Consider the following 19,926-nt stretch of genomic DNA (forward strand, 5'->3'; position numbering starts at 1 on the left):
GTTTCTTTGATACATTTCCCCTTATTCATGCTGAACCATTTTTTTTAAAGGGAGAAAAAAAAGCAGACTCTGCAGAAATGCACATGTTCATTGGGGCATCTCTCCTCCACACAGCCGGCTTTTCAAGTCAGTCCTGCTGCTGCTGTGGTCTAGTGGGTTTAGTCTGGTCTTATCTCTAATGGTCTCATACAGGTCCTCCTGAGTCTTATCTCCGTAAGCAGCCTCTAATCAGACAGCTCTGCCCCAGACAATGGGGGCCAACACAGAGACAATAGGATCCTCCCCAAGGCCTCCCCCATGTCCCCGGCCGTAAAAATGTAATTAGCAGATGGGACATGCCCCTTCAGGTCAGTAGGAGCTAAGCGGTGGCACTATGGCTGGAGGCTGAAATTCTGTGCAATTACATTGTGTGTCATTATCTGGACTAGTCCTCGTCTGGAGATTCTTCTTTTTCTGCTACATATGGCTGTTTTTATATAGGAAAATCATATCATATACATCATGGAAAATTTATTGTTTTAGTTTCTTCTGAGATTCCCCCCCATACACGAGACACGCAGTGAAATGAAGGTGGCCATGACTGCCTTGATTGTGCAAGAATACAAATAATAGAATAAAATAGAATAGATAATAAAATACATGATAAAAGATACTAAGATAAAATACAATACAATGCTAAGCTTATGAATTAAAGACAATGAGTCCTATATACACTACAATATACAATTATGCTATTATGTAACCATACTATACTAACTATAGTATACTATACAAAAACAGTAAACACAGCAATGTTTTTTTATATTTTAAGTGACCTTTGCTCTTTTCTATAGTGACCTGTAGTGTTTGTGTGTGAGAGTGCAGGAAGTGTGGCGTGTGTTCATGTGTGACTGTGGAGATCATTGTTCAGTGTTCTGATGTTGGGTTAATTAAGACTCACTTCTTCAACCATTATCTGAATTAAAAAAAAAAAAAAAAAAAAAATCTAACCCTAACTAACCATACTGTCATGCACTTGTCCTAATAAACTAACCTACACTGTAGCACTCAACACTTTGATGAACATTGTTACTCAGCTGATAGAGTTGTGCTCTTCCTGATGGCTTGTCGTACAGAACTTGTAAGTCGCTTTGGATAAAAGCGTCAGCTAAATGACTAAATGTAAATGTAAATGTTAATTAAGCAATCACTTATCCAATGTGGACGAGACTGCACTCTGTGAATTTAGTTGGTATGCGTTTTTAACCTTTAGGCCTAAAAAGCCTACCAAACAACCCCAGAACTCACCTCAGGTCCGTCCTTATCACTGCCTCCCTCCACCCTCTGCCCCCTAGGTTCCTCCCTGCATGCACAGATGGCAGCCCATTCGTGTGCTAACTGGAGATTTTGCTCTTGATTGTCCCGATTGTCTACCATTGTCTTGCACTCATTCCCCCTATCTCTCCATGTGAAAGGGTCTGTAAAAGTAAGGCTTATTTACATGTATTAATTAAGGCTCATAATGACCCCAGTGTGAGTGGTCATTTGAATGCATTCCTCCTGCATTGTGTAAACTCTGCAGAGTGCCGTGGCTTTTGGTGTCTCAACCACTCCGATTGTAGAGGAGGGTTACACACACACACACAAAACCAGAGCAAGCACCCCCCCCCCAGGAGTGAGACAATTGAACGTTATTAGTGGATTAGATATTCGTAACCATTTCTAAATGAACATCACAAAGACAGAAAAGCATCAAATTAAGGCATTTAATTAAAGCAAATGTAAAAAAACAACTGAAAAAGTGAAGAATGAAAACTCATTTAACAGAATCTATTTTCACTGAAAATAAAAGTTACACCCACAAGATGCACATGAACTATAATACACAATCGATGAAAGAACTGTCACAATTCACTTCATCACGTAAACATCTCTGAAACGAACAATCGCATTTCACTTCATCACGTAAACATCTCTGAAAGAACCACCGCCCTTCACTTCATCACATAAACATCTCAAAAACAACCGCATCAGTCAAAAAATGCATTCCAGACATCGGAGACAAACACTGGCTATGGAATGGTAACAATCATCATTGTTTCTAGTCTAAATGCTTACACGGCTGTTGCCAACTCAATCCCACAATGCAACTGGGGCCAGGGAACCGTATAAAAACAGCCGCGACCTCAAGAGTTTCTCGACGCATTAAAATCATCAAAGTGTATTTGTATAAGAGCTGGCGTTGCGTTTTCTTCTGCCCCCTGAGCTCCAAACAGTGAGGTACGGAGGGGCTTAAAAGTTGCTCTTGTGACGTTCTTTGGCTTGCAGTCCTACTGCGGGGGGAGGGGAGCGAGGCCCCACAACAAAACACACATGGCAAATAAAAGAAAATCTGGAGAGAAAAACACTTCTCTTTTCATCTCTTAATTGTACCTGAAGGGAAATCCCTTTAAATGGCTGCTGGCAGAGGCTGTGAGCTGGCAAGCAGATCAAAAAGTCAGCGAAGCAGAAGCCATATAAATACATCAAATTCACTCGACTCACTTCAAAAAAACACCTCCTCCTCGACCAGCCTGCTGTGCCGACTGTGTCCGGTATGTTTCCGCAGATAGTAAATGTCACAAAGAGGATTCTTGTGTTGTTGTTGTTGTTGTTGTTGTTGTTGTTGTTGATGATGACATTGTGTCTGTCAAAGGGGAGTGTCTTAGGGAGGTGTATTTGGTGTTTAGGTGTACCATTTGGCTCCAACACTACCGGTTCTGTTTGCCGCTCTTCGTCGCTCCGTAATGTTAACAGTCCCCACAGGTTCTGGTGCTTGTAAGATGCATCGTTCTGTTTATCCTCTCATCACACCAGAGCGGCTCCCGGGGGTTTGGTTTTCCTCAAATACACCTCCGACGCCCCATCAGGCACCAAGTGGCTGAAGCTGCTTTTGAAGGAGGCCAGGAGGCGGCCTGCGAACCGAGAGGAAGGGGAAAAAATGAAAACATGCCACGTAAAAACACTTAAACACTCTCTCGCTCACATAACTTGCTATGACTTGACGTTCTCGAAGCTTTTATCCGTCCCTGTGCCAAAAGTACCATCAAGAGCTCACAGAGGAATTCCCTGGAAACGTTTAGTCAGCACTCGTGATGTTGAGCCTCTCAACAGAAGCACTTATCAGTATATTAGCAGTGAGAAAAAGAGGATGAGAGGGGAAACATTGGACATGGGCTTAGGTGCGGCTGTTGGGCTTCTTTTTTTTTTTTACGCCATTTAAAATAACACTCTAAAACCAATGGGTTTCAACGAGGTTTTTCTCAGAGGACCCATGTTTTCGGAAAAACACTTTTCTTGGTAACCCAAATGGATTCCGTAGCCCACTGTGAAGATAAATCTATCAAAACATAACCCTATACTTTTACGCTAATAACTGACTACTGTACGAGTAGCATGTCATTCAGTGTACCGTACGTTGCGATGACTTGATGAATGATGTTTCATACAACGACTTCTGGTTTGCTTATAAAAAGGAGAGAAAGAGCAGATGCATGGGCAGGAGAGGAGGAGGAGGGCAAAAGGTCGGGGCTGACGGCCAAGAGGGGAAAGTTCATACCTCATTTGCACCCTACCCTAAGTTTCATACCTCATCTCATTTTTTGCATTGTACCTTACTGTTACTCATTTTACTCTGTATTGTATATTGACTGAACATTCCTTTACTTACTTCTTAATACATAAAAAAAGAAAAAAAAAAAATTTACATACCTTTTTACTGTATGTAGCACACTCTTTCTGTATGAGCCCCTGAGTGTGCTACATACAGGGGCTCATACAGAAACAAGCATTTCATCATAAAGTATTCTGTATTTTATTATGACAAATAATAAACAAACTTGAAATTTGAAGAGGGTAGGATGCATTTAAAGGGAAAAGAAGAGAGGGGGAGGCGGGGTGAGGGTTAATGCTATGAAATGAGGCGAAAGGGGATTCAGGAGACGGCGGCTTGCGGCGTAAAGCACTGACCCGTCCACGTCTTCTGCCCGCTGAGGCTGAAGCTGGTGCACTGCGGGTGGGAGTTACAGATGTACGCCGCCTCTCTGGCGCCGTGGACCGACAGCACGCAGCCCAGGTGACTGTAGGACGGCCAGCATCGGTAGTCCACGTTCCCCGAAGTCCCCATGCCTCGCATCACCGTGTAATCTGACCAGGAGGAGGAAGAAGAAGAGACGACACTTGAATATAGTAGATTCTTCAAAGGAATTCTTCACAGCAGTGCCTCTCCTGGGTGCCAGCTGGTGAAGAGTAAACCAAAGGCAACAAAAGGAACAATATGCCAGCGCATGACAGGATACTTCGCTTCACACTATTTTATGAATGGATTACATAAAAACAAAAAAGGAGCGATTCACATGTCTTGCTTCATCAGATTTTCTCTATTCTTATTAGTGATCATGGTATTAGTAGTAATAGCAGCAGTTGTAGTAATGTAATATTATCATTAATGTCATGACTATCGAGAGTCTTTCACACATACAAACAAGAATAGTTTTATCTATGAAAAGTTAAGAACATTTAATCAAGGAGATGGCAGTGCATATTCACAAACAAATTATATATATTTCTTATTACGTACACAATAGATTTACCACAGAAATAGTGTAGTGATTCACCACAGTATTTTTGTAGTGAAATATTATTTACATTCATGGTGAATCTCTATAGTATTCCTGTGGTTGTACCACAGAAAAGCAAAATTTCTATCGATTCTATGATATATTCAGTACTTCTTTACCAATTAGTGTGTATGAGAAAGAAAACCAAAAAAACACAATACTACAGTTTTACGATAGTTAATTTTTGTATGGGTTCACTTCAATACAACAGATATTTCTCACAAATACCCATTCCTGTCCTGAAGGTACAGCTAAAACGTGACCGTACTCACAACACTGGCTATTAAATTCACCACATAATTCCTGCAGTCAGCGGACCTGTGGAGCTGGCCTTAACTCATCTGCTACACATTAAACTGGAGCCATGAATTAGGAGCAAACCCCCTTTTACACCCACTGACTCAGATACAGAACAGACACCATCATACAGAGAGAGAGAGAGCGAGAGAGAACAGAAGTCTAGTCAGTGAGTGAGTGTGCTGAGGTGGCAGAGTGTAACGCTGCCTACTCCAGGATTCCTGCGACTAGCGAAGTGTCCAGGCCTGGTTATATGGAGGAACAGGAGGAGGGGAGCGGCTCTCTTGGTAATCACCACCTCCAATAAGACATATATACATGAGTATCTGTCTCCTAAAAGTCCCTCTCAAAAGGAAACAAGCACCAGGAGTGTTTATGAGCCAGACAGAGGCCTCGCAGGGACAAAATGAGACCAGTCATTTTGAACCAACCCGGTTGACAGGTTTCAGCCGTCCGTGAGAGACGGACACGTACACATAGTCGACGTGACAACCAGGGCACACACTGGCCCCTTTTACAAGAGGCGATGGAGGAGACTGAGATGTGTGCCCTCATAGTATTTCAATGTACACTCTATAATCTCTCCGCTATGGAATTCCAGATAGCGGGCGGCAAAAATAGCACATGATTCTACCACGCGCTAACCAGGAGCACTCATACGTTCCACTGACCACGTCCCAGAAATACATCCGCTTTAAAACCGAGGAGGACAAAATATAATTAAGGAATAACCGTGAAGTTATACGTTTCTTCTCACAAGACTTTTAAAAAGACCCGTGCATAGGGTTTTCAGTGCTACACATTTGTACCTCACACACTACAATCTTGTTCAGTCACAGTGTATTTGACTCTATTGACCTTATTCACAAGGCCATTTTGCTCTTATGTCATGCTCAGGTTGGGATTCGTTTTACACCCTATTCCCACCTTCGGAAAGGAACCCAACGAGAGTGTGTCATAATAGCAAAATGGCCGCTGCGTGAATACAGTCATTGAGAGGCAAGTGTTTAGAAATACATTAAGACCTTTAAGAGCCTCCTCTGTGTGTATTTGGGTCATTTCAAACACACTCATACAGAGTCAAATATACATTGTGATTTTTGTTCAGCTCCTCGTTAAGGCGAAACAGTCTTCCATATTGCCAGTCTCCTTACTCCAAGTCTGTGATTAAATTCATGAAGTGCTGCTGTACAAACAGGCAGCTGGGGGATGGAAAATCTCACGACAGGAACCCAGCCAGTCATTCTGTTATTAATATTTCATAGAGCTGAGTGGAATGAAGGGTGGGTGGGGGTGAGGGGAGGAGATTAACTGTAAAACACATTAATCTTTTCAGCTTAGAGAATATGAAGGCTGAGAACAGGATGAGTAAAGTGTTACGAAGATTATTGTCTCCGACTGTAAAGGAAGGAATCTCTGCGGTGTCTGTAGTTTGCATATGTCGAGAACCGCTCGCCCGACTGGCTTCACGTTTGGCAGGTGTATTGCTGAGGACCCAGCAGAGTGCAGTGTCCATTTGGCCCCATGGCGGCGCTATAACAATACACTTTACGTTTTGGCCTGTAACTTTTGAACCGTAAACAATCAGAAACTAAATGATTTTGCATGGATTATGTGGGTCCAGACAAATCTATTAATGTAAGCCACGCCCCATTTGCGCCTAGAGAGATTTCCTGCCATTTAGCATTTTGTCCACATCCTTTTTTTCCACTGCTCCATCTAATTTTTTTTGTAATTGTCACCAAATTGCATCTCTGGACCAAGCCAAAAAAAGTTACCTTTTCACCTTTTGATATTCCATAACAGCAGAGGGTAGATAACAGCAGAGGCTTAAGCCTATGATCAGTCATTCGTACCGATACATTCTCTCATCTGAACTAACCTAAAATAACTCAAATTAAGATACTCCTTGTTTCGAAACATCATCATTATTCAGTCATTCGAACATCGCTAGTAACACATTGTTTATGAATATTCTATCATCTGCATAGTTATGGCTTTCAAAGCTGTTTCGGGCAGAGTTCGACTTTTAATCCAATCTTGCCGGTCTCATCCCTTCTCTCACTCCTAATAAACCTGTCAAAACAGAAGATAGGGAGCTAGAGAGGGGGAGGGGGAATAATGATGGAGGGGCCGCACACAAATTACTGTTAATTCCACAGGCTTTACCTCTGATTATTGATGGAGGCAGGTTGTCCAGGTGCAGGCCAGATTTGTAGAGGAGGAGGACGCGCTCAAAGGCCTCTAGAGTCTGGTTGACGTCAGCTCTCAGCTCCCCTGGACGGACACACACACAGAGAAACGCATCAGACAAAAGAACATCGGCTAAGCATTACAACATGAAAAGGGAACCAATTGGCTGCAGACAGCCAAAGGTCAAACCAAACCATATGGATGATGTGTTTTTTTACTACACTGTCCATTTCAGAACACATCACCACCACTCCCTGTTCCCGTTCAGAATGCCTCCTCTCTCTCCCTCATGTGTGCAGACTTAAAAAGCAGCGCCAAGGTACGACTTTCAATCATTTGAAATGTAGACCGCATAGATTCAAGCCACGTGCAATTATGTGGAATAAGCATGTGAATTAGTGGTTGAGTTTACATGGTAAACCCGGGAGCTTAAGACTCAAACCACTGAATTACGTGCTTATTCCACATAAGTGGACGTAGTTCAATCTACATGGTCCTGACTTCAAACAATCAAAAACCGTAGCACATTGTTAAAAGACAACAATCACCTCTGTTCTATCACATAGCGTGTGTCATGGGGAATCACCAGTGGTGGAAAGTAACTAAGTCTGGGGGGACAGTGGCTCAGGAGGTAGAGCAGTCATCTGGTAATCCGGAGGTTCCCGGTTCGATTACCACTCCTCCCGGGCAGCGTGTCAAAGTGTTCTTGAGCAAGACACTTAACCCCTAATTGCTCCCGATGTGCAGGTTGGCACCTTGCATGGTTGCCTCCGTCATTGGTGTGTGAATGTGTGAGTGAATGTGAGGAACAACATTGTAAAGTGCTTTGGATAAAAGCGCTATATAAATGCAGCCTTTTTTTCTTCTTTTTTTCTCAAGTACAAGTTTGAGGAACCTTTTACTTTTACACCAATACCTTTCAAAGGAAATATTGTACTATTCACTCCACTTTATCTGAACCCATCAAGTACTAGTTACATTGAAGAAAAATATTTTGCTTCTACATCTGTAATTAACACAACACAAGGATTCAGTGTCCTCTGATGACATCACAGGAGGAAATCAAATTCATTAAAAGTGCCCCTTTAAGTAGAATTATGAACAGAGGGCTTTTACTTTTACCAGAGTACCATTTAATCTGGGTATTTCTACTTTTACTTTAAGCAAATGAACCGAGTACTTCTTCCACCGCTGCGGATCACAAGTTGCTCACTTAGTAAAGCTCTTACAGAGGCGTGCTGTTACACGACTACAATACCGCAACGATTTGCTTTCTGATGTCGAATAGTTAGGTCTTGTCATGTCAAGGAGTCCCCCTCCCCTCACCTGTGGCGTTCATGATGCCGTCTACCAGGTGTGAGAGTCCGGGCGGGGCCTGGTGAGGCAGCAGGTAGGTGAAGAAATACCTGAGGCGAGGCAGAAACACGTCAGTCAGACACAGACGGGCAGACGGTGCGACAGACCGACACAGCCTGGTCACAGAATAGTTTACACAGAACGTGACCTTTCTCACTTGGGTGTTAAAACAAACAGGCCATAAAGCTGTCAAATTTTGGAAGAAGGGTTTAAAAAGGAAGATAGCGAGAATCCCCCTTTCCCAATGGAGCTACCATATTATGCCAATCCATCCACCCATGCAAACAGCAACACTAGAGGCGTCAGTGTTTCCTATCGTATATTTAGGCAATCATCCATGTATCCAGTGCTCAGTGTATCTATCCATCCATCCATTATGCAGCTAATCACGTAGCAACACCATCACTACATACCTGTAGGCGTTGTAGAGGTTCCTCTTCTCGTTCAGCCCCTCGCACACGCCCCGGGTGGAACACGGCAGGGTGAAGTTCCTCAGGGGAAACTGGAGTGTACAGTCTGCGTCCGTCTGACAGACGGGCTCCTCTACACTGGCGTCATCCAGGTCCGTCAGCTTCAGCTCCCCCGACACTGTGACAAACTGCCGCGGCTGGAAGTCCAGCAGGGCCACCGAGCCCAGAGGCGAGCGAGACAGGAAGTGGAGGAGCCGGACGAGGTCCAGACACACCTGGAAGACGCCAAAAAGCTGATCAAATACCGTTGATGACGCTATTTGACAGAAGAGCAGTTTGGCTGTAGCATCATGATGAGGGTCCATGTATTTTCATACTTTATAACCAAAGCATTAAAAAAGCAATTACTGACAGCATTGTGGAGGTTAAAGTGACTATTTAATTTTTTTGGTACTTTATTAATCCCTTTTTTCCCCTTCCCATATCCCTCTGAGAAACAAATTCAGTGCATGTATGCATTTCACCAGAGGGGTCAGACACAGAACATACGTCTAGTCTAGCATTTGAGGCACCTTTGGAACAGGTAGGGGGTAAGTAGCTTGCTCAAGGGCACTTGGACAGAGACACACATTGGTTATCGAATAAGGAATTGCACATCTGTCTAACCACAAAGCCACCACGACGCTGCCAATTATAAAACATAAAATAAACAAAGATAAAGGGCGGCTAAGTGGCGCAGTGGGCAAGGCACTCGCCACTAACGCAGGATATGCTGGGTTCGAGCCCAGCTCTCGCCGTTGCTACCGGCTTGGCTGGTCGTTCATACTAATACAATTGGCAGTGTTAGGGGTGGGAAAGCCGGTGGGTGGGGATTGGACGTTGTGGACAGTGACTCCTACAGGTCGGTTGGTGCGCCTGTACAGCAGAATCAGGAAGTATCGGGGGCAGCGTGAGCCTCCCACGCGTTACTCCTCGCCACTGAGAGATCGCGCTGTTCTGGTGAAAAGATGCGACAGCTGGCTTCTCGTATACCGGAGGGGACACGTGATGCAAGGCTTGGTCCTCACTGCAGCCAACCAGTGGGAGGCATAGTCTAGCAACGTTCGAGACAGGGGAGGGGAGAATTGAAGGGAGAATTGGCGAGGCGAAATTGGGATGGGAGAAAAAATTGAAAAATATGGAGAAAAAGTGCATAATAAAAAATAAAAAAATAAAGATAAAGTTATAATGACTTATAAGAGAACACTGTAGTGTATTGCATATAGTTCAAGTTTCAAGTTTGTTTCAAGTTAATGTTAAATATAATGCTCAAGCACACTTTCGCAGTGTGCTCGATATCCCAAGATAGCAAGATGGAAATAAAAACATAAAAAGGAAAATAAAAGGAACTATTTTAGCCACACGCTGACGAGGCATGAAACGACCACAAACATAGCCCGGGCATTAGGTAACGGCGAGTTTCTTGAATGTCACTCTGCGGGACTGAAGCACTGTAAAAACAAGAGGTGGGTGAAACCAAACACTGTCAAGATTATTGCAGCCCGCGCAGATGCAGGGCAGCTCAAAGGGGACCGAGCCGCCTGAAAAGTGATCCTATAGGAACTGGAATTTCAGAGCTCACACAGAGACGACATGGAGAGGAGACGCTCTTCGCAAACCGGTGCGGTCGTAAACCGTTTCGTTGCACTTGGAAGCTCCCAAAAGCAAAAACACACAGCGACTTCTGTTCAGCGCTTTTGCTATCATGGCATTCCGCCTTCCTATTCCCTCTCCAACAACACACACACACACACACTCTGGGATCCCCAGTGTGTAAATCAGGACTGTCCCACCCACTGTTGACTCCTGCCGGGGGGCATACCTGCGTTGGGGGTTGTGTGTGTGTGTGTGTGTGTACTAGGGAGGGATGGGATGACATTCTCAGCCTGCAGTGGATTAAGTGGAGGAGCCATCTCCATTCCTTCCACAGTCTGATCAAATACGCTGAGGGACAGATGTCCGATCTCAAATGTCACCCCGCCCCCCCCCCCCCCATCTCCCCAACTTAAACCCGGCCACTACTAATGCTAACCATCTCTTTTACAAAGTGCAAGGGCTATGTTACTGTGTGTGTATGTGTGTTTGTCCGTTCATGTGGCTTTTAAACTATGGGTCTCTATGGGGGCCAGGTGGGTCATAGGTTAATCCTTCAATTAGACGTGTTGGAGATGGTGGGAGGAACAGAATCTTCCTGGCTGTTTGCAGTATAGAGATCAACTAAAAGGAGTTTTCTTTTACATAAACACTCAATTCTCCCCACTGCACCACCTTCTTGTGTCTGCTCCTCATTTATATTCTTCTTGAAATGCAGTGCATGAATTGTGTGTGTTTGTGTGAGTATTTACTTCCTTCACTGCATACTTGGGTCAGTCCCATGGGAACCAAAATAACACATCTTGTGTTGGGTTCTGCCCTGAAAAAGTGTGTGAACAGAACCCATGATGTAGACAGCCAAAGTGTGTGTGAGAGAGAGGTGTGCAGTTAGGTCTCTTACCCTGAATCTGTCCTCCCAGGGACTCTGCAGCAGCTGAATCATCTGCAGAGGAGACCCCTGCTCCAGGATGACTATCACCCTCTGTCCTCCACCTCTCTTTTCTCCACCTCCGTCTTCCATACAGTGACCTCTGAGCTGTATAGTAAGGATACATGTTGTATTACAATCACAGAAATAAATTGATAAGAGATTGAAGTGGTGATAATTTCAGTGGGATAAAATGTAGGCCTATTTAAAAAAAAATATATATATATATACAATAAAACATTAAATGTTTATCATCTTTCAGGTAGTTTCAGGGTTGTTCTATCACATTTAGATGAACAATAGGTTACATAGTTACATATTAATTAAGAGTTTATAATTAAAAGTACATGACAATTTTTTCTGCCAACCCTCGTCTGATGTGACTTGGACGTGAATATGATAATGGCTCTTTATGAAATAAATTTAGGACGTTAGATGCACCACGTCATGACAAGCATAGCGTGTTTCAAATTAACAGTATATTTTAAAATAGCCTAAATTGCAAATAAGGTTATAATGGTTTGATTGAATAAGGGCAGGGGGGCTCGGATGGGACCCCGGAAGACGCTACAGAGGGACATTGTCTCTGCGCCTCCGGGAAGTTGAATCAGACCCAAGGTCAAGAGAGGTTCAATGAATTTAATTGAATTACACGGGAAGGTCCTTGAGAGGCAATGAGGCTTTTCATCCGCGTTTACGCGCTCGGCCAGGCACCGAGGCGAACAGTAAGCAGTGGGGTTTGTGCACAACACGCATGGAGAGAGAGAGAGAGATATCTGATATGGTGGTATGTCATAAATATATAGATGTAGCAGACGCAGTACTGTCTATTTGTGTATGTCGTGTACGTCATATATGTTATGATGAATTGAAAATGGGGGACCCTGATGTAAACAAGACGAAAGTCTTTATCTGGTCTGCATCCCCTTAACAATTGTATCATATGTATTGAGCTGTACTGTACCCATTCTGCAACCTGTTAATAAAGTTTTCAATCAATCAAATTCAATCAATATAGTTTACATTACCTTTATGATGTTTGGGTGCTGCAACCTCTGCAACAACGCAATTTCTTTTTTGAGTTTGTAAGATACGAGCTGTTGGCAGCCATGGGGGTCTTTATAATCCTCGAGACATTTCTCCATGTCGCTCCCTCGGTCGTTCACAAACTTCAGCGCCACGGGCTCCCCTTCGGGCAGAACCACCTTCAGAACCAGCTTGGTGTACCCAGAGCCCAGGATCTCCACCGCCTGCATGCCGACCAGCGAGGCGCAGTCCATCTCGTCCACACGCGCTCCTCTACTAGATCCAGCTGACACATCGTTCCACAAACTCAAACCCAAATCCGTTTTGTGCGTCTCGTGTTGTTGTGGGAAATGTCCAGATTTATCCAATAATCCCCGTTCAGTCTCGGGGGATAATAAGAGCAACGGAATAATTTCTTTGCGCCTTTCGCTGAGTTCGTAAATTAACGCGCTGCGCTTTGAAGTAAAGTCCTCGGCGTCAGCCGTCCCGTTGGAAAATTGTCCTTTTCTAGCGCCGTGCTGCAAACTACTTATCAAAAGTGTCACCGACACAGAAATAACTACAAACGCCAGAAGTGCAGCCGCACATAAAGGGTTGCCCATCACAGGCATTTTGCTTGATTAGTGACCCTGAGAAGAAGCGCTCCGGCTCAGGGCAGGAGGCACCAGTAGGTCACCGTCCAGTCAAGTGAAAGGGCTTCACGGCAGTGATTAGCTCCTTGTTTTCACCTCGTAGGGAACGCCCCCTATAGGCGTGTCTTCTTGTTTTCACCTCGTAGGGAACGACCCCTAGAGGCGTGTCTTCTTGTTTTCACATCGTAGGGAACGCCCCTAGAGGCGTGTCTCCTTGTTTTCACCTAGCAGGGAACGCCCCCTAGAGGCGTGTCTTCTAGCCACGTCACGCCCCCCGATCGGCCCTGCTGAACAGCCACGCTGCTGTTGGAGCAACTGCACGAGCAGTCGAGCACGATGTTGATGATTACACTATGATGCCAGTAAATAACACATGTAGATCATAACTGTATGTCTTTGGTTAAAACTGTTGACAGAATCCGGCTATAGGGCGACAATAATGTGGTCAAGAGGCCCACCCAACCCCACCCCACCTACCCAACCTCCTCCAATGTACAGTTTCCATGTCAAATGTATGTCAGTATTCCAATGTACAGTGTCCCCCCCCCCCTACCCAACCCCCCCCCCCCCCCCCCACCTCCAATGTACAGCCCCACCCCACCTACCCAACCTCCCCCAATGCACAGTTTCTATGTCAAATGTATATACTCTTCTTCTGGATTTTTTTAGTATCACAAACAGTACTGTATTTGAAAATCTGGTATGTCATAAATGTATAGATGTAGCAGTACTGTCTATCTGTATGTCATGTGTGTCATATGATGAATTGAAAATGGGGGACCCTGATGGAAACAAGACGAAAGTCTTTCTCAGGTCTGCATCCTCTTAACAATTGTATGTATTGAGCTGTACTGTACTGTACCCATTCTGCAATCTGTTAATAAACTTTTCAATCAATCAATCAATGGTTTCTATCTTTAGCCTTTAACTGGCGTGGTTTATTTATTCACATGGTATGAGCAGCAGTTCTAGAGTTCTCCTCTCACTGAGAGGCTGGGGGGAAAGAGGTAGAGTAGGAGGAGACATCTCTATTTATACTCGCCACCTGGTGGTGTTCTTAAGTGGCTCCGCTTAGAGCGCCCTCTAATGGGAACAGTTATATATGCAGTTAGACAGTTACTAACAATCCTACATAGAACCTCTGACTTCAACAAAAACATTATTTCATTGTTTAGTCTGTACCTGCCCTATAGCAAGTAGGACTAGGGGCTAGTAAACAATTATGAATTTAAGACTTCACATACAGTCGGAATTGATTGAAAACTTTATTAACAGATTGCAGAATGGGTACAGTACAGTACAGCTCAATACATACAATTGTGAAGGGGATGCAGACCAGAGAACGACTTTCGTCTTGTTTACATCAGGGTCGCCCATTTTCAATTCATCATAACATATATGACATACACGACATACAGATAGACAGATGGATGAATCGGATGCATACAGTACATTATTCCTGTGCCCCAGGAGGACAGTTCAGTCAATTGACTGTGTGGAGCCAAAAAAAATTATTTAGTTTTTACACCCAAAGTAGGTTTATATTCTAGTATTCGAGCACATATTTAAATCTCATTTGGGTGTAAGAGCTCACACAAACATTTTACATTCCCACAAAGTCAGTGACCCGTTAATTTTCTATGGAGAAGCCATCAGTTTTTCCATCCAGGTGGCATTACAACTCCAAGGGTTCCCTCTCTGGTTTGCAGCTTTTGGAGAGGGTGGTGAATGTTCACGTTGCCTTGGAGCACAGGAACAATATATTATGTGAATTCTTGAAATTGGTGGCATTCCCCTTCAAGAGGCAACAAGGATTTGAGTGGCCTATGTGACTTGGAGGGCCAAGGGCTAAAAGGTGAAATGTGCATAGGGTAATTAATACAACAAGCAACAACAGTGTCTTCTGCCGAGGCATCTTAAGCAAAACTCCTTTTAAACAAGTAATCTCTTCAAAACAGACCAAATAGAATTATCCTATCACTCTCTCAAACCCCTTGAAGAACAATAATGTTGTGGAAGGTCCAAATGTTCTCTAAATAAAGCCTGCACACGTCTCTCTTTCACAGAGAGAGAGAGAGAGAGAGAGAGAGAGAGAGAGAGAGAGAGAGAGAGAGAGAGAGAGAGAGAGAGAGAGAGAGAGAGAGAGAGAGAGAGAGAGAGAGAGAGAGGGAACTGAATACCTGATTATTTCAGTGGCCCATCGCTATCATTATCACAATATGTCCAACAGGTGGCAGCAAATCCTTTCTATGTCCAATCAAGTTGACTTGCTACAGTAGCCTATAGCTTTCCAATGTTGCATAATTATGTATACATGTGCAGCGCCTGTGCAATGTGCATGTGTATGTATGTGTGTATGTGCGTGTGTAGCACTAGTGTCACTAACAGTAACAGCTGTTCGCCACAGGCACAGTTCTAGATTCGAATGAGGAGAGGAGTAATATACACAATTAAAGGAATAGTAGGCCAGAGACAGAGTTATAACAATGACCGGTGTTTTATTTATAAGCACGCTAGCTAGACATACAGACATACAGACGTGAAGTAAACAGTAGTAGTGTGAAGTATCCCTTTTAGGTTCTTTCATAAACCACTCCTTCTTTCGGGAGGGTTAGTTCGGTATCAAGTCCTAGGTTGATTGGATCAACACATTAGGGTTGGTTCAGACGTCTCTGAGGTTATCTCTAGCTAAAGCTAGGTTCAAGGTTGGATATTGGATGTATCCCTTTATCATGAGTAACTCGTTATCTTTTCTTATGCAATTGCAGATCAGTAAACTCTATATCAGTTTATCATTTCAATAGGTAAGTGTTTAAACATATTAATTTAAACCTTTAAATGTGCAGGGAATGCAAGTACCTTATTAGGTGAAATGCCGCTTTAAACTCCTAAGTACCAATAGAAATATTCCAGGTTACAGGAATGCAAATACCTTATTAGGTTAATTTACCCTTTAAACCATCTTTCTTTACAGGAGAACCATCAGTGATTCAACTATAATCAATATGTCATCAATGAGATTCAAGTATCTTACTGGGTACATAGACCCTTTAACTCGTCCTCTATAATGGAGAACATCAGTATAGTTCAGGTATCTTACTGGGCGTATTTACCCTTTAATTCTCCTTTCTTAATGGAGAATCATCAGTGGTTCAAGTATCTTACTGGGTGTATTTACCCTTTAATTCTCCCTTCTTATAGGAGAAATATCAGTGGTTCATATATCAAATCAAATCAAATACAAAATACAATATCAAAATAACAAAAGGTGAACAGGGTCGAAGCCCTTGGAAGTCCTTGTATTCTCGTTCAATCAGTTCGTGTCATAGAAAAGGATATGGTCGTTGGAAGATCTTATGACTCAAGTTCAATCAGTTCAATCAATCCTACTGGACTGTTGAGGCAACAGGAGTTGAGCAACAGGGGTATTCGAATCAGGCCGGCATTAGCCTTGATCTATATCAGAGGTTCAGTGGGTTGGCTCGCCATCTTGTATCGGTCCGGCACACTGCCTCGTCCCGCGTGGGCACACGTGGTGAATGGTGGTCGGCCGGGACTCCTGGAACTGCTCCCAGGGTGGAACGGGGTGCTAGAAAAACCAAAACAGCAGGCTACTTTAACTGCAACGCTTCTTCGGTTTTGTAACTGGGGGAATCTTTTATAACTGTTTGACACCTGTTTTTGTGGTGGTATTTCATCTCGGTATCCAGCAACATTTAGCTGCGGCTATTAATGTATCTTCTCAATGGTTCTATGGTATAGCTATCTAATCGTTTTCAGTTGTATAGTGGGATAGCTTACTCTGCTCGTTGTATTACCCGTTAAAGTAACAGTTCATTCAAATGTGGTCCGTTGGAAATCACGTGGAGGCGGAGACAGCGCTGCGGGTGAAAACGGTTCTGACCGTTGTTTTATTGGAATATCCAACAGCTTAAATTATCTGGTTCACAGCATCAATTATTTTCTATCTCTAATCAGCTTTTCCCGGAGGGCTTCTTAGTGGCGTCTCTTATTCTCGAACTGGTGGGGTGGATTCTCCGTCTCTGCTTCTCCGTTCTCTCTGCGTGTCTCTCTGCGTCTCGGTGTCTCGGTGTCTCTGTCTCTCCTCCATCATTCAACCTGTAGGTTTTATAGAGAAGAGAGAATCCCCCCCACCCTTGCCCCATCCAGTGCCGTCACCCCAGAGAGCCTGCTTTTCTATTGGCTAGAAGGTCTCCCCTCTAAGTGAGTCATTTGGGTCTTGCGAAACAGCGTTACAAGGTGACCTTACAGAGGGGACAGGAACTAGTCTTCTCTTAGAATGATCTACCCAAGTGTCCCTGAATGCGACCCTCATACAGATTGAAATAATGGCCTTTTTGGACTGCTTAGCTAAAGTAAACAGAACTCTGGTGCTGGCCTTCAGGCCTGACTTAAAGTTAAGTATTGGGCCCTCCATCCCACTTTGTTGTGTGGGGAAAGAGGTTTCATACTGTGGTCTCAGTACATCTGTATGAAACGATCACCCTTCCTTTGAACTGTGGGGCTGTGTAGTCATAAAATCTCTTCTAAACCTTACACAAACACGTTTTTCTGCTGGTCTCAGCTTATTTGAAGGCTATCCACATTTGTCCTTCCCTGACCTGTATTCAGTGTTTCCCCTCCGTACATCTCAAGGTAGCTTTTGGCCATCTGTCACCATTTAGACTGAGGCCAGTTAACAGCCTTCTTGTTGACTCAAATGTATGGTTAACCTAACAGGTGATTTGGCATGGCTGTGAGTCTCTATTTTTCTAAGAGAAAATAACCTAGTTCTTTGCTATTTCATATATGTGCATAATTTCTATTGTTTAATTTACAGGTTTTATTTAGATAAATATACGACACTATCTCTGTCAATCTGGAATCTCATCTGGCTTAGTGCAAGACTCACCTGCCGTAATGCAAGGCGTGGCTGTCGTGACATCTATCTACGTCATGAAGTAATTTAAAGGGCAGTGTAGAAATTCAAAGGATTTGGCCAAAGTTGCTAATCTCATACGAATATATTATGACCCAATAATATTAACTGCTTATGTTCTTACATAATTGCATTAACTATTTATGTTCTTATTCAATGGCATTAACTATTTATGTCCCTATGACTAAATAGTTATGAATCTGAAACCTGGGTTACACGTGTGTGTGTGTGTGTGTGTGTGTGTGTGTGTGTGTGTGTGTGTGTGTGTGTGTGTGTGTGTGTGTGTGTGTGTGTGTGTGTGCAGCCTAGTGTAAACTGAACTCTGGAGGCGACAGGCCGTTATAGTCCTGTTTATACAGAGTTTACACAGAGACTACTGTATAAAACACAGTATATGATGCTATCAGTGAACAGTTGTGTGTGAGAGCTATACGGGGGAGAACTTGTATAGAACTATTTTCAGATCAGACAGAAACCAACATCGACTGACACACAGTACTAAACAGACCCAGAATCAGACTGTGAATCACAGTGAACGGTTTTTAAACTCCTATCTATAAGGGCTTCTTTGGCTATGAGAACTGAATGTTCAAAGCTATTATCATATATTTTTTCATACTTTTCTTTTTTCACCCATAATAATAATCCCTTTATATTTCACTTCCCCAACCCACATTCTGACTGTCTGTCATTGTAGTGTTATCTACCCCCAAACAGATTGATTCCCATGATCCCATACTCACAATCCACTTTTACCAAAAATGTAAAAGAAATCATTAATTTCACAATGATTAACCAGAATGACACAGTCTGACAACAAGCCTGTCACAGACATTCTAATGACCACAAACCCTCTTTATTTAGTTGGTGTCAGGTGACAGGAATTCCAGTCTACTTTCACCATAGACTATCACTGCAAATGACCTCTTAGGAGTTATGGATTTAATGCATTGACGATTTCAAAGCATTATCGATGTTTCATGAATACAGAGTAGCAATACTAGTACATTCCACCATACAAGACCTTATTACACCTGATCCCATCATATAATTTCACTTTGATATCAGAGAACTCGTGCAAAGAGCTCAGTTATCCTATAGTCCATGACCCCATGTTGAGGTTCCTAATTCCTCCTGTTGCCCTATTCACACCCCTCTGTAGGCCTAACTATCCATTCCCCTGTGTTAGTGGGATCAGGCTGTGTATCTGGAGGCTGTGCTGTAGGCCTAACTCTCTATAGTGTGTTAGTGGGATCAGGCTGTGTATCTGGAGGCTGTGCTGTAGGCCTAACTCTCTATAGTGTGTTAGTGGGATCAGGCTGTGTATCTGGAGGCTGTGCTGTAGGCCTAACTCTCTATAGTGTGTTAGTGGGATCAGGCTGTGTATCTGGAGGCTGTGCTGTAGGCCTAACTCTCTATAGTGTGTTAGTGGGATCAGGCTGTGTATCTGGAGGCTGTGCTGTAGGCCTAACTCTCTATAGTGTGTTAGTGGGATCAGACTGTGTATCTGGAGGCTGTGCTGTAGGCCTAACTCTCTATAGTGTGTTAGTGGGATCAGGCTGTGTGTCTGGAGGCTGTGCTGAGGCCATAAATAACGCCTTTTCCTTCGCATCACTACTCAGTGGGAGAAATCTGCCACAGGAAATTACCATGCCTGTCACCTCAGAACCACCCAGTAGACGTCCAATACAAATACTGAGTGTGTAGTGTGTGTTTGTGTGTGTGTCTGTGTGTGTGTGTGTGTGTGTGTGTGTGTGTGTGTGTGTGTGTTTGAAATGGAGAGAGAGGGAGAGAGAGAAAGAGAGAGGGGGAGATATCTTGCTGTGTGTGTGTGTGTGTGTGTGTGTGTGTGTGTGTGTGTGTGTGTGTGTGTGTG

The 19,926-nt window shown here is 43.6% G+C and overlaps 1 protein-coding gene across 1 annotated transcript; it reads right to left on the minus strand.

Moving 5' to 3' along the window:
• Positions 1–1,737: 1,737 nt before the first annotated feature.
• pkdccb (protein kinase domain containing, cytoplasmic b) lies at positions 1,738–13,149 on the minus strand. The gene is made up of 7 exons (XM_084309374.1): positions 12,482–13,149; positions 11,427–11,561; positions 8,897–9,168; positions 8,454–8,533; positions 7,104–7,211; positions 3,988–4,164; positions 1,738–2,933 (listed from the first exon to the last, which is right to left on the minus strand). Exons 1-7 carry the CDS (start codon positions 13,088–13,090, stop codon positions 2,827–2,829), a joined length of 1,488 nt encoding a protein of 495 aa, XP_084165500.1. The 5' UTR covers positions 13,091–13,149; the 3' UTR covers positions 1,738–2,826.
• Between the last annotated feature and the right edge of the window lie 6,777 nt (positions 13,150–19,926).

The sequence above is a fragment of the Notolepis coatsorum genome, assembly GCF_963971535.1.
Source record: "Notolepis coatsorum genome assembly, chromosome: 3".
Taxonomy (NCBI): Eukaryota; Metazoa; Chordata; class Actinopteri; order Aulopiformes; family Paralepididae; genus Notolepis; species Notolepis coatsorum.

Coding starts and splice junctions, on each gene's coding strand:
- pkdccb (XM_084309374.1), bottom strand. CDS start 13,090: ATGCCTGTGATGGGCAACCCTTTATGTGCGGCTGCACTTCTGGCGTTT. Junction 7,212..8,453: donor CGGCATCATGAACGCCACAG/GTGAGGGGAGGG, acceptor GTGTCCGTCCAG/GGGAGCTGAGAGCTGACGTC. Junction 2,934..3,987: donor CGGGCAGAAGACGTGGACGG/GTCAGTGCTTTA, acceptor CTCGGTTCGCAG/GCCGCCTCCTGGCCTCCTTC.